At 40.1% G+C, this 14,103-nt stretch overlaps 1 protein-coding gene across 3 annotated transcripts in view; it reads left to right on the plus strand.

The window, feature by feature from the left end:
- Positions 1–14,103, plus strand: part of ARMH3 (armadillo like helical domain containing 3) — a 123,574-nt gene that overhangs the window by 49,388 nt on the left and 60,083 nt on the right. For all 3 annotated transcript variants that reach the window (XM_059851805.1, XM_059851804.1, XM_059851806.1), the window contains exons 21-23: positions 2,300–2,382; positions 2,925–3,051; positions 5,697–5,772. In XM_059851805.1, coding sequence (XP_059707788.1) covers positions 2,300–2,382; positions 2,925–3,051; positions 5,697–5,772 — 286 coding nt within the window. The remainder of the gene's footprint in view (positions 1–2,299; positions 2,383–2,924; positions 3,052–5,696; positions 5,773–14,103) is intronic.

Consider the following 14,103-nt stretch of genomic DNA (forward strand, 5'->3'; position numbering starts at 1 on the left):
ACAAATACACTTGTTCTTTTAAAAATAGTTTCTCCTCATCACAGACAGCTTTCATGTTCACAGCTTTTGGGTGGTTGTTGGTGGCTTGTCACACGATGCCATGACCCACTGACAAAGGCCATTCAGCCGGGCTCTTGTGGGAGAGTAAGAGGTAAAGAAATGATCATGAGGCTTCTCACAACTTGTCATAGGAAATCCAGAGCTCTGCTACTTTGCTTCCACAAACCCAAGCTGCTGGTAATTGAACAGCAGCACCTGGTCATGAGCTGTGGCCCTGCGGACTTTGTGGCTGGGCAGGAGGTAAAACCAAGCTTGTAACTATGAGATGGAGAAATGGCCAATGAGCTGCTGTGATAGAGATGCAGGGCAGCTGTCTGCAGTCCAAGGCACTGACTGCAGGAGACTTTTTTGCTGTGGAGGTTTGGTTACCTTGGCAACCTGTTTTTAGCTGGATCTTTGCTCCGGTGGAGAGCCCATCTGTACCTGCTACTTTGTTTTGAAATGTTTGTTTTGCAGGAAAAGAACTGACAGGGGTATTTTCAGAGTGTTATTGTGGCATCTAGGCTCTGCTTTTGGTCCCAGGAGTTTGTGTGATGATGGGGTGATGATGGTATGCAGAGTTATGTGGCTGGATCGAAAAGGTGTTAATGTATCTACTTCATGAGGTGAGCTGCTGACATGGAAGGGAGAAATGCTATTCCTTATGGTTAATCCTGGACTAGCTCTGAAAGATAAATCACTTGCATGTCTGGAGGTTGCAGAAAATTTTGTTCATTCGTGGTTTGCAGTTCAGCATCAGCCACCTGCTGGAACATTAGACAGAAGTAGCTTCTGCCTGGGATGGGTAAATATCCACTTTGGGGTTGCAGGGTTCCCTTTGGGTGTGCATATATAAACTTGTGATACTCCTGGTGAACTTGTACTATTGTAAAGTAGAGGTTGCAGGACTGCATTCAGAATCTGACAGTCTTGTTTAATTCAAGATCTGACCGGTGTGTTTGCATGGTTTTGCTGTAGGTTTTTTGATTTTACCTTTTGTGATTACTTTGTAATCTTGAAGGGGATGAGTATGTAAATTCTGCCCATCCCTCATTCCTGTTCCTTGGGCTTTATCTCTTCCTCTTTCACAGCCTGTACTTTGGGCTGAATGGTCTTTTCTGCATTCACTGTGGAGCTCTCCCTAACCACAGTTTATTTTTTCACCAGTTACTGAATGGTGTGTGACACCTGTGTAATGGTGGGGGAAAAAATGGATTAACAGATTCTACTTGTGCCTGTAAGAAATAGGAGTAATGCCTGGTATTGTTCTGTTGGATGAAGTTACTAATTAGTAGATAATTAAGAACCTTTTAAAAAAGATGTGTATAGTGTTCCAGCATTGACTTTTCAGGACATCTTAATTCAGATGTTTTAAGTCTTGAAATGTGTTGACTTCAGAACAGAGAGTACATTAAGAACCTCTTCTAGTCAGGCATCAGCTTTCACTCCTGAACAGCTATAATGCAGAAGAAACTAGTTTTCTGAAAATTTCAACAACTAGGAAAAAAAAAAGACAAGAAACTTTACATTTTATTCAAGTGCATGGAATGCAGTTGTTTATTGTAAAGTCTGTTTGATTAAAGCATTTTTAGCCAACCTTTTTGTTAATTGCCACTGTTACTAACTGGTACTGGGTGGTTACAGCAGGAGCTTTTGTTGTTTTATTATTTAAGACAAGTGTGAACCAGATCTATAATCTTTACGGCACAGCCCCAGATAACTGACACAATAAAGTACTACATCCTTCTTTTCACCAGTGCAGCAGCACTGACACAGAGCTACAGAAAAGCTGTGCTGTGGGGCTTTTCTTAGCTTTTTTATTTTTTATAACTGCGGGTATCAACAAGAGTGACAGTTTGGGGCTGCCTGTGCATACATCATGTTGGTGATATATGAAGCAGAAACGAGACAGTTGGGTTCTCCAGCCCCAAAGCTCGCTCCAGGATCTAGCTGATAGAAAAATCTTGAACTGACTGAGTTAACAAGGGACGTATCTTGAGCCTGAGTAGATTTGATTGGGAAGTCAGTGAAGGGGAATAAATGTGGGAAGGTAAAATAGTTGTTGCTTATCTGTTTGGCAGGATATTTTAGCAACAAAAAGCAATGCCAAACCCTACATATTAATGGATATATTTCTGAGGTGAATAGCTGGCATTTAGTTTAATTTATGCTAAATAATGTAAATGCATCTGTATATAAATGACTTGTTGAGAATGGCTTTGTTTTTTATAGTATTTAAAAAATACTTATTTTCTCCTAGCTTTGATCAACTTGTTGAAGTTCCTCATGTCTAATGAGACTGTGTTGCTGGCCAAGCACAACATCTTCACCCTTGCTCTTATGGTGAGCATCTTTACCGTTGCACAAATCCTCTTAATTTTAACAACTTAATTGTGAATTAATATTAGGAAGGAATTGTAATGCTGAAAGGATTCCAGAAAGGATTTCTGGCCTGTTAAGGAGATATGAGAAAAGGCCATGAAGCAGAGGAATATCGTGGTTGGTTTCACTAGGTGTTTGGAAAGGGCAGTGCTTGGACTCACTATAGGGCTGGCTCATTCAAATAAAGAAGTCTGTGTGAGGAAAGGCCTAGTTTAATTTTCCAGATTTGTTAATTTTTTTTCTTTTTTTCTTTTTTTTTTTTTTTTTTTTTTTTTTTTTTTTTTTTTTTGTTCTGTGGTCCTTTGTATGCAAAATAGAAACATGTGTTTCTGGCCCTAGATAAGAGTATTTAAGCTTCTTGTGGGTCTCTTTGGTACTATAAGGAAGATCTGCTGCAACTGCAAGCTATTCCTTTGAAAGTTTTGGACATAATGTGTATTGCTTCTGTTGCAGAATAGATTTGGGATAAATGTTCCTGTTGCAACTTCTTTTCACTTGTTTAGGTTGTGAACCTGTTCAACATGTTCATCACTTATGGAGACACATTTCTGCCCACTCCCAGCAGCTATGATGAGCTCTATTATGAAATCATTCGCATGCACCAGAATTTTGACAACCTTTATTCGATGGGTGAGTACCTCCTGACTCGTCAGGACTGCTGCTGCCTGGAAGCGAGGGTGGTGGAAGAGGGATGTTTGTCTCAAGTGTTTCCTGTCTGCCTGCTACTGATGTGTGATGTGCTGGGTGAACATGTTTTGTGTACTAGGGCATGTTCGTAAATTAAGAATTGAGAGATGGAAAAACTTACTAAAAGGATAAGTTTTTTTTAATGTCACAAGAAAAATATGAACAGGCTCCTTGCCCTTCCCTCTGTCACTTAATGTTGGAAATATAAATTTATTGTCACAATGGAGTATGTGGTATTTCATGCATTTTCTGTAGTTTTCCTCTATTACCTTTGACAATTTCAAGTCAAAAAGCAGGTTACATACTGAAAAACCACCCAGCATAGAGAAAGACTGAATGCAAGTAAGAATTTGGAAAAGAATTTGAGAAACTTACAGCAAGAAGCTTGCTGTGCTAGACAAATCACATCTACTTCACTCATTGCCAAAGCAACCAAGAAAACAGCCCTCACAAACCTGCTTGCAGTGACAAGTGAATTGCTGGACTGAAGAATGTGCCCCCTGGCAAAACAGGGAGAAGCTGCCATCCTTCAAGAGAGAGGGAAGGGAGCCAAGTGTCACCCAGAAGGGAAGAGGAACAAAGAAAAGCAAGGAATGCATGGAGGCATAATCAGTCAGTGTTATAAACAGGCACCTGCAGCAGCATTGGTGTGCTGCATACTTGAAGCTGTGAAAAAAAGAATGTAGCTGTGTTCTTTGTTTGCTTCATTCCAAAAAGACCTTTCATTCCTTCACCCTCTGCTCCCTTCTCAGCGTGATCACCCAAGGAACAACAGGAATTGATGTAAATGTATAAGGAGAGCTAAAGGGCAGACATTTGGGCCACAGCCCCCTTCTGACATGGGGGAGAGACATCCTCACCTAAATGAAAGTAGCCGAGTACCCCAGTAACTGCAAGCAGAAACAAACTGTCCTTTTGAATAAATTTCCCACAGTTTTCAACTGTTACATAAGGGAGTGCTTGGCCATTTTTGTGCCCTCGAGTGCCCCTTATGCCCTTGAGTGCATAAGATTTTTTGCTAACGCATTTTCTACTCCCAAGAGTTGCAACTAGTAAGATGAGGTGCTTTTACTAGGTAATATTTTTTTCAAACCCATCCCCTGTAGAAGCTGTAGGTAAGTGGAATACAAGAATAATGCACTCAAATACTTTCTCAGTTGGGTTGCAAAACGCACAACTGAGCTGTTGAAACAATTTATCACATGAATGTTTGCCATCCTCCTATGTAGAGTAAACCCCATTGAATTACTCTTGCAGATGCCTGAATTGAATATATTACTTCATATATTCTAGTACAGTGCCTACTGTTTGACAAAACAATGTTACTCAGAGATGACAACTTTTTTCTGCAGATGACATGTAAGGGTAGAATAAAAGGTGGGAAGGTAGCCCTGTCTCAAGCTAATGAAAGCTACCAGGTGTCCTGATAGCTTCCCTTTACTTGTCAGCCCATCTCTGAGATTACAGTGACCCTTCTGTCCCCTTGCCTTAGGGTATTTGTGAGCACAGATGAGAAAGCTACTCAGTCCTTTAGTTCTTCTGTTAATGTGGTTGAAACTTTCCATGTTGGGAGTGGAGGTGGAATCTAATTGATTTGTTTTTTTTTCTCTTGTTCTGAAACTAAGCTTGATCCACATCTACAGGACTGAAAGCTTCTGTCCTTCAATTATAGGCATAAGTATGCAGCCACTGTGTTTAAGCATTCACTTGTAGAATCCATGTTTCTGGATGATCCTAAATTTGGATGGTGAGCTGCTCCTTCACTTCTAAATTGAGGGTGAACCTTTCTTGTGGAGTCTAACCTCCAGAAAAGCCTGCATGTACAAATTCATAGAAAATTCCCTTTGTTCAGGCAAGATGGAAATTAATCAAAACATCTGCTGCAGGATCTGTTATTGTTTTGATGTTTACCAGGAGTTGTGCAAGTAACTGCCACCATAAAAACACTACATATTTTGACCTAAATAAATATTTTTGGTATTCTGGCAGAAAAGAATTGGATTCCCTAGAAGTTCTTCCTGTTACAGAGTGTTTTCAGATCTGCTCTTAAGTCTGTCAGAGACCATCTCTGCAGGAGAACACCACCCTTTTTCCTACAGGCAGTGTTTCTTCTTTACACTGGTGTGTAACTCCTCTCTGCAGCTCTAGATAAATGGGCATGTGGAGAATTCTTCATTAAGTTTTGACTGCAGTATGTAGTCCTGTTCAGATGGAACCTTGTGTAAACAGGAGCTGGAGGAGAACAGCTGTGTGTGGAATAAGAGCTATTCTAGGCTTGGGATGCTGCTCTGTTTCTGGGGAAATGAACTCTGTATGTGATAGTGAAACCAGTCCGGCGGACCCAGGTTCTCCCATCCCCTCTGCCTCAAGTCATTATTCTGTTCTGCTCACCCTTCCCATGTTCCTTATGTTTTTTAGATGGGCTTTCAAGGGAACTTCTACCCTGGATCACAGATTGTCAAAGATGACCTTTGTTTTGATGTGGTTCCTGGACTGCCATCTTGCCAAAGCAGATTGTTTTTTTTTCTGTTTTGAATTATGAAATTGCCAGTTCTGTGCCAGCACTGTTAACTGTCTTCTCCTTTCAGTTCTAAGGCTGTCTACCAATGCTGGTCAATGGAAAGAGCCTGCAAGCAAGGTGACCCATGCATTAGTCAATATTAGGTAAGGAGTAAAAGTTAATTGCTCTTTTAAAGTTTCTCATTTCCTGTATGTGACTACATTTTTATCATGACAGTTACACATTTGTTTTAGTGAATTTTGTTTTGAATCTGTTCTACTTGTTGGGCTAAGTTGTTGCTCAAACAGGGCTCGCAGGCATAAAGGAATGATCACCAGGGTTTGATTGTCCCCTAATAATTCTCTTAGCTCTTCTGTAGACTGAGTGCTTTCAAAGCATAGCACAAACTGTAATGAATTAATCCTCATATCATTCTTGGGAGAAGTTGTACAGCAGAGAATAATGCTGTGCTGGCAGAGCAGTTGTGAACCTAATGGATTTCTGTTGCGTGGTTCTATAGCAATTCCATAAAGCTATGAAGGGAACTGTAAGCCTGCTGTAATAAGCAGATTTGAGGCCTCTTAACATTGCAAGATTTTTGTGTGTTTAAAACTGATTATTTAAGGACATTTCAATGTTCTCTTAAACCTCCACTTCCAGTTCAAGGGCAGAAGAGGAGAAATGATGTTTTACTTGTAAGGCTAAGGAGTGTAAATCTAGGTATGTATTCTTTCACAATGGCAATAATTTATTTTTATGGGACCTAAAGCAGCTACTAGTGACCAAGCTGGGAACTGGGTAAGAAGATCATGGATATGATTGATTGGAAAATGGAGGAATGTTGAGAGCGAAAATTTACTTCTCAGCTCTGGCATGTAAACAAACCATAAAAGATAAAAGTACTTATACTGAAAAAAAATAATCTGTGTGTCGCTTCCCTAGTCACTCCAGACACTTGGTGTCTGTGCAACACCAAGTAGCTCAGTAATGTTGCATTGCTAGGACTTACTGTTTTCCTCACTACAAAAGACATTGTGTAGGACAAAATCCCTGAGGGCATTTTTCAAGACAATATACACCTAACATGTCTGTAAACCACTTAAAGGTTCCCTTAAAAAGTCTGTAAGCTTGATAACATCATATATGATTCAAGACTTATTTTGCTGCTATCCTTATTTTTGGGTTTTTTTAAACAGATGTAAGTGAACATGTGTGGGTAGATAGTGCACTTGGAGTGAAACAGCAGAACAGGTGGCTGTTGACTAATGTCACTTAATGTGACACAGAGCCTGCTCTGGGAATGCTCTGTATAACCAGCAAGAGAAATCTACACTTGGAAGGGAGAAAAACCAAGTGATCACAGAGAGTTTGTGCTCACCTCTGGTTTGTGGAACCAAGACTTTGCATGGGCTTATTTCCTGTAGACTTTGCAATTGCTTTTGTGAAGATCAGCATGCAGTTGAGACAAGATGCAACCAAAAAAAAGGCAAAACCCCACTTTGTGTGTCCTGTTATGGTATGAACATGATACACCTTCAAGGACAACCTGTATCAGACGTCTTCAGAAGGTGGTGATGTCTGCAGTCAGTGGAGCCTCTAGTCTGTTTATCTTCTGGACTTATGGTAGCTTTCCTCTCTCCACACAACTGCTCATCTATGTTGAAATTTCATGAGTGACTGCTTTTCATTCAGTGAAATCAGCAAAGGTCTAAATTACAGATGATTCAAGGCCTTGAGAGGGATTAGAATTCTGAGAAGTTAGTCTGTTTGATTTATCCCATTTCCTCGCTCTCAAAAAAGGGAAGGAAGAGAGTTCTGTCTTCTGGTTTGTTTTCTTCTGGTGGTAAAAATACTATAGTTGAAGGATTCTTTAGCTGAATAGATGTCAGAGCAGCCAGAGAAGTCCAAAGGTAGTGTGCTTTTGTGAAGGTGTTTGACAATGTGATGGTGACGGGGACTGGAAGGTGGCTTAGCTCCCTAATATCTGGGTTTCCTGTTTGTTTGTGCCCCTTTGGTTTTCCCTTAGAGTGGTCTTAGTGTACTGTGTCTTATTTGGGTGCTTTTGCCATGAAGGAAATGAATTTAGAGAAATCCACACCGGATCTTTTCCTCACCTTGCTTCATTATTCTGTGAAGTTTTTATGAGCAGTGATTACCTGCTTTTTTGCTGTAACCGTGAAGTGCAAAGTCATGCTTTGGTTTATATCTTGGTCTCATTACACAAGCTATTTAAAAATAAATAAACATTGCAATTTCCTTATCCTGGGGCTTTTAGTGGGTCTTAGAAATATAAAAGCATCTGCCTGTGCATGCATACAGTGGGCTTTAACAAGTGTCTTAAATCCTAGTGTACAATTTTATGTGCATTTCTGCCCGGGGAGGAATGGTGAGTTGTTTACCATGTTTCAAGGCTGCAGTGCATTTGTGTTACAGGAGTTACTGTTGAGGAGACACCCAAACAGTCCTGCTTGTACCCCACAGTGCTGGACTGATGAGCTCTGCTGATTAATTGCTTAAATAGACAGGATGAGTAATGCCTAGAGAATCTTACACATGTTCTTCTTTAAACTCAGCCACAGAGAGATCCCCCTTTGTGTGTCCTATTATGGTAGGAACAGCACCTTTTAGTTGGACTAAAAATTCTCCAGTAGAGTCCGAGTTTTGTTGTTGTTGATTATTTGAATTTCGTTGTCCTTACTCCAGTCAAAAAAGGAGTCATGAATATTCTTTTTGAGTATTAAGAGATAGGGAGACTATTCCTGCCTTCTTTCCTTTCTACAGATAATTCATAATTTCTGTTCAACCCAAAGAAAATGAAAAATTGAAGAAGAAAGAATAATAATATCCTTATCTGTCTGAAAATCTTACATACCAAACCAGAATGAGTGATTCTGATTGCTGTCCTATCTCATAATAGTCATTATAATTTCTGTCTGTGGATTTGTCTCTGTGGTTTTCATAAATAATTGAGATATGATAGACTGCAAGATAAAGCTGCAGCACTGATGAGGTTGAAATAGGAAGGTGCAGCAGTTAGTGGTTTCAAAACTCACCTTCTCACCTATGAGGAAATAAACATGGTTTGAGACAAGTTTTTTTTTTTTTAAACTAATGAGCCTCTTCAAGATAACATTGTGCAGGTTTGCATTTAATGAGAATTTTATTAACGCAGGGTTCAGAGGGGCATTTTCTGATTGACTATTCAGTAAGCAAGGTGGCAGCTGAATCCCTGTATTCTTTTAATAGACTTTCTCCTGATCAGGATTTTTCCAAGGTGAATAAATAGATTAACTCAATGATTAATAGGCTGAATTTCTCCCTTGTCTGAAATTCAGCCCCATGGTAATTTTATTTTTCTCACTGAAACACTTTTAATAAGCAGAGAGTAAGTTTGTAGCATGGAACTGGGTGATAGAATTTTTTTGTTTTTAAGTGTTTTCTGTACTGTTGTAGCATAGGCTGCAATCCTCGCTTGGGTGCTTTCATTCACTCTTCCATCTTGCAGCTACTTCTGTTCCACTTGAGCCCACCCTGTGTGATGCATTTTCCTTGAACAGAAGGTGCTGCTTCTCCCAGGGCTCCTTTGAGGTTGTAAAAGAGAGACTGGGGATTTGGGAGGAGCACTCAGAACATTGCATGGATGTGTATGAAATGATTGTGCTTGGTGCCAGTCTACATAGGAGCACTCTGAAGGAACATTGGTGATTTTAGTTAGGCCAAATTGGACTGTGCTTGTTTGTTGTAGGATACTGTCATCTTGGCCCTGAAGCTATAGCTCCTAATAAATTACCACAGAACTGCACTTACTGAAAACCTTGACAGAGGAGAAGGCTCCGTTCAGATATTTGTTAGGAAGTGGGTGACTGCAAGCAGTCCAGCTAGTACCTTCAGGATTGTTCCACCAGACTGCAAGGAATTTAGCATTTGTTTAAGAAGAGAGAAGACCAAAATGCTGCTGACCTAGTCATGTTGCAATGGCTTTTATGCAGGATATGTGAAAGTGGACCTGCTGATAGAGAAATGCATCTGTATTTGTGGTTTAGGTGGTGACCTGCAGATTACAGTCAACTGAGACTGTGTGCAAAATATGTGTTTATATCTGTACATTCACAATTTATTCCTTCCCTCTCTGTACAGACTAATAGACATACAAACACATTCCTTGCCAATATGAATCAGAGTGAAAATAGGACAACAAGCTTAAAGCCTGTTCATAAAAAGAAATGGTTAAGAAAATCTATGTGCATATATGTTAAAATACAGATGTCTGTATGAACATTATAGGTATATGCACCTATATAAATGTGAATATCCATATATGGATGTCTGTGTATATATAAATGCATATATAATACTTATACAGACACACACACATATATATATACACTTAAATTATATATATTTATTTACATATAGAGCACACACACAGACATGTTTCCTTTGGCAATGGGTTTATTGAAACCATAATCTCTGAGCTGAAAATACCAAGGTTCTGCCAAGCTAGAGCCTTGTTTCTAGCCTCTCCCAGATGAGCCACAAGGGCTGGCTATAGATGCTCAGGTGTTGCTTCTTGCAGCAGTATGGTTGCACTGGATGAGTCCCCTGGGACTGTGGGACCATGTGGAGCTGCTCAGGGCCAGCCAGTGCAGAGCAGCAGAGGGTGCTCAGGCATGCAGCTTACAGCCCACAGTGATCTGGAGTTCATTCCTGCAATTCTTAAAACCACCTGTGAGGACTACACTGATGGAATAACAACTCCATTGAATTGTTCACTGAGGTGTGTTTAATGGTAATGACCTCTGACATGCTGTCACTGCTAATCAGCCTGACTGAGCTCAGATCACAGCATAGTACAAGGCAGTCAACAATTATTTTTTTAATAAGAAAAAAGCAACAAGGCCCAAAGAGAAACTCAGCAATGTGTTTTATCAGTACTTTTAAAGCACAACACAAGCTTGACAAGATTATAGATCAAATTCTTGCTAAAATGATGTAAGAAAACTTCAGAAGTGTATGCACCAAGCTATTTGAAGAATTAGTTCATTGCAGTTTTCAGGTAGTAGTCTGAAAAAATTCTGGTGCTGAAAATCTTAAAGCAGATTTTAGATGAGGATTCTGGCTTTGTTCTGGTTCTTTTTTAGTGATCTGTGGTCACTCCTCACAGAAGTAGCAAAAGTAGCAGTCCCTTCGTGTCATTTCATGTGTTTCTTGTTGCATGCTTTTCTGGCTGCATGGGGACTTTGGCACAGCAGAACAGTTCCTGAAATGCCACAGTAGTTATAACAGAGTTATAGTGGTTACTCAGAGTTCACCTGCTAGCACTGCTTGTTTTTCACTCCACCTTGCAGTGTTGTGGTAGGGAAAGTTCTCTTGCTAGGAGCAGCAGATCTTGGTGTGAACAGGTTCTGGCATTAGCTGGCACCTGAACAGAGAAAGCAGGCAGATTGAAAGGGAAAGACCTTATGACCAGCAACATATTAGCAGAAGAATCAAGAAAGAAGGAAATTCCTATCTTGGGTCGCCATGTTTCGTCTTTTCACAGCAGTCTAACCCATGTTTCAGTTATTTTTCTAAGTATTTAAGGCTTTCATCTAGTTGTGTAACTTCAGGGCTTTGTTTCTTGTACATTATCTGATTTCTTCTCAAGGCAGGAGTGTTACTTTTCAGTTGTTGCTCTTTATTTACTAGCTGATTCATCTTGGTATGTTTCTTTTATAGAGCCATAGCCAATTTCATTCTGCTATAATTTTCTTTCATTCTTTCTCATTTGTGCAATGGCTTAATTAAATGTTGTCTCTGGCACTGGCCCGAATCCAGAGAGCAAGTCTGTTGGTTGAGTGGCGTTGTATGGACCATTTCCACAAACACAGCAGCTTGGTACATCCCAGGTCACCTTCCTGCTTTCTGCCAGTTACTTCCATTTCAGTCATGAAGGGACTCTGACAACGTCCAGCCTGTTTTCTCTTTAATGAACTTCTGTTTTCAGTAGGTTTTCAAAAGGATTGATTTCTTTGTTGTTTGCTTCTTTCTGTGGTGACTTACAGTTTCTGGAGCTGATGCTGATTTTAAGCAAAGATGTTTGTATGGCAAAGAATGCCTCTGTCTGAGATACCATAGCCATGGCTTGCTTTCTTCAGGGCATTTGGATGCCATTCTGCAGAGATCACTAAAATTTCATCCTCAAATTAAACAAGGCTTTTTGGATTGGGGGGGGAGCATCTTGATTTATTCCTAGGACAGTAGCCTCGCTTAACTGGCTTTTGTAGCTTTTTTCCAAGGTTTGCAATTGTATCAGCAGCTTTCATCTCCTTCCCTTTTGTCTCAAAAGTGACAGGCTGGCCTTCAAGAGGGACCTGGGAGCAGGATCCACTTCTGTACTTCAGCTGCTCTGTAGGGTTTGCTGTGGGGGTGAGCCCTGTGTACAAGGGAGGATTGTTTGCTGGGAAAGGAAACTCCCCTGCAGAGCAGGCACTGCTTGGCAGCCTCTTCTGAAGTTCAGCAGGTCTCCTAGTTCATGTGGTCCTTGTAAGGTGAACATCTCAATGCAGTTTGCTCACTTGTGAGCTTTTGTCCTCTTGGACATTTTATTGGAAACATTTCTTCCTTGAAATGTGAAAGATTTGCAAAGTTAGGCAGGATGTGTAGGCTACTTATCAGTTTGGTGAGAAATGTTGCCTCCATTGCAAATGTATTAGGACCCAGATTTCATTTGTTCTTTGTCCAATGCAACTGCTCTGTGAGTAGGGAATTGCTGTCTGCAGATCTCTGCTGGACTCATGGGTGCAGATTGAAGGCTTACAAGGAGGAGTTAGTTAAGCTGCTAGCAATTCTTTTTTTTTTTTTTTTTTTTTTTTTTTTTGACAGCTGTGTATGCAGCCTTGGAATTTGGATGTTGGCACCTAATTTCAGCTGTTGTGCTGATGAATTTGGGGTGTGAAGCTTTGGGAAAACAGCAGGGAAGTCAGAGACTTCTCAGTGCAATTGAGGATTGAGGTCTCTTGTTTGATTTATGGGAGTGACTGTGCACAGCCTGGTCTGAAGAAGTGTGGTACCAGGCAAGAAATTGGTTTTTGTTTTGCTTGCCAAATACCTTTCTCTATAGAAACATCAAAGTAGTGGAGAGTATATGTCAGCATGGGGAGTACTTCTAGTTTATTTCAGAAGTGGATATAGTATTTATTGGTCAGAAGTTATTTTTCTATGTCATTTGCAGATATTTTGGTCTTGAATCCCAGTGCTGGACTACAGGCAAGTTGTGTCTGAGCTCAGTAATGCATTAAAGCAGGTGCTGCAAACCTAGGATGCAGACTTGTAAACATCTTGGATTTTTTTGTTAAAGCTCAAAATCCTGAGAGTTCTGCTCTTTCTCTCTCTGAATTGTTGTATTGTTTCCTCCTGTTTATAAGAACAATGTTCATTATTTCTCTGGTACTGTGGCTGGCATGAGTTCAGTTCCTAATTGATAGATTTCAACCTTACAGTCAATGTCTTTGTTGGTTGCTCTGTTGCAGCCAGGAAGCAACCAGATTCTTTTGGCCCCCAGAACTGGCTCTACTGGAACATGATTGAAGCACAGTTTGAAACAGCTATTTATAGCTTGTCAAAACTTCATCCATGCTGGTTTTATTCTTTGGGTAAATATAAGGGACTCTGATCTCTGCTGGTCTCAAATCTGGTTTTCAAGATTTGCTTCAGTAGAGAAAGAACATTAAGCAACTTTCTTCATAACCCAAACAATGTAAAAATTGTTGTGAGCTTAAATAACACCTTTTTCCCTTGAAAAGTGATGTAGTATAATGCTGTTTTGCTCTTTCTGCTTAAAAGAAATCTGTTGCTCACAGCAGCAGCCAGAGTTATTATTCCCTCTGAAAGTCTTGGCTGTGGGATGTGTACTTAAAGAAAAGCTTTTCAAAAGCCAGTAACATGTATTTCTTATTATCTTATACTAGTGGGGGGCCTAAAATTTGGATTTGCTCTAGGAATGTAAATGCCCTGTTCTCCTAATCTTCCTTTTGTACTAAACTGACAAAGTACCCACTCATTAAGTACATCTGCTCATTAAGGTAATGAAGTACCTACCTTATCTTGAACTGATACCCAGGATAATACATTGTTAGCATGACTGCAGAACTGCAGTCTATGGTTTCTGGTGTTTTTTTTTTTTTTTTTTTTTTTTCCTAGTGCGTTCCAGATTGCACCAGAATTTGGAGCTCACTTCCCAGGGAACTGTGAGAGGAAGACATCTTGTTTCTAAGACTTTGTTCTTTAAAATAAATACTCATTCCAGCTTTTAAAGTTTAAAGTGTTGGGTTTTTTTAGGAGCTCTAACCATGAAGGTAGAGAAGGTTGTCTTACCCTACCAATAGGTTGTCTTACCCTATTTGTCAAGCAAAACAAAAACCAATTTCTTGCCTGGTGCCACACTTCTTCAGATGAGGCAGTGCACAATCACTCACATAAATCAAGGCTGCAAAGGGGCTGACTTTGCAATTCCC

The sequence above is a fragment of the Haemorhous mexicanus genome, chromosome 7, assembly GCF_027477595.1.
Source record: "Haemorhous mexicanus isolate bHaeMex1 chromosome 7, bHaeMex1.pri, whole genome shotgun sequence".
Lineage (NCBI taxonomy): Eukaryota > Metazoa > Chordata > Aves > Passeriformes > Fringillidae > Haemorhous > Haemorhous mexicanus.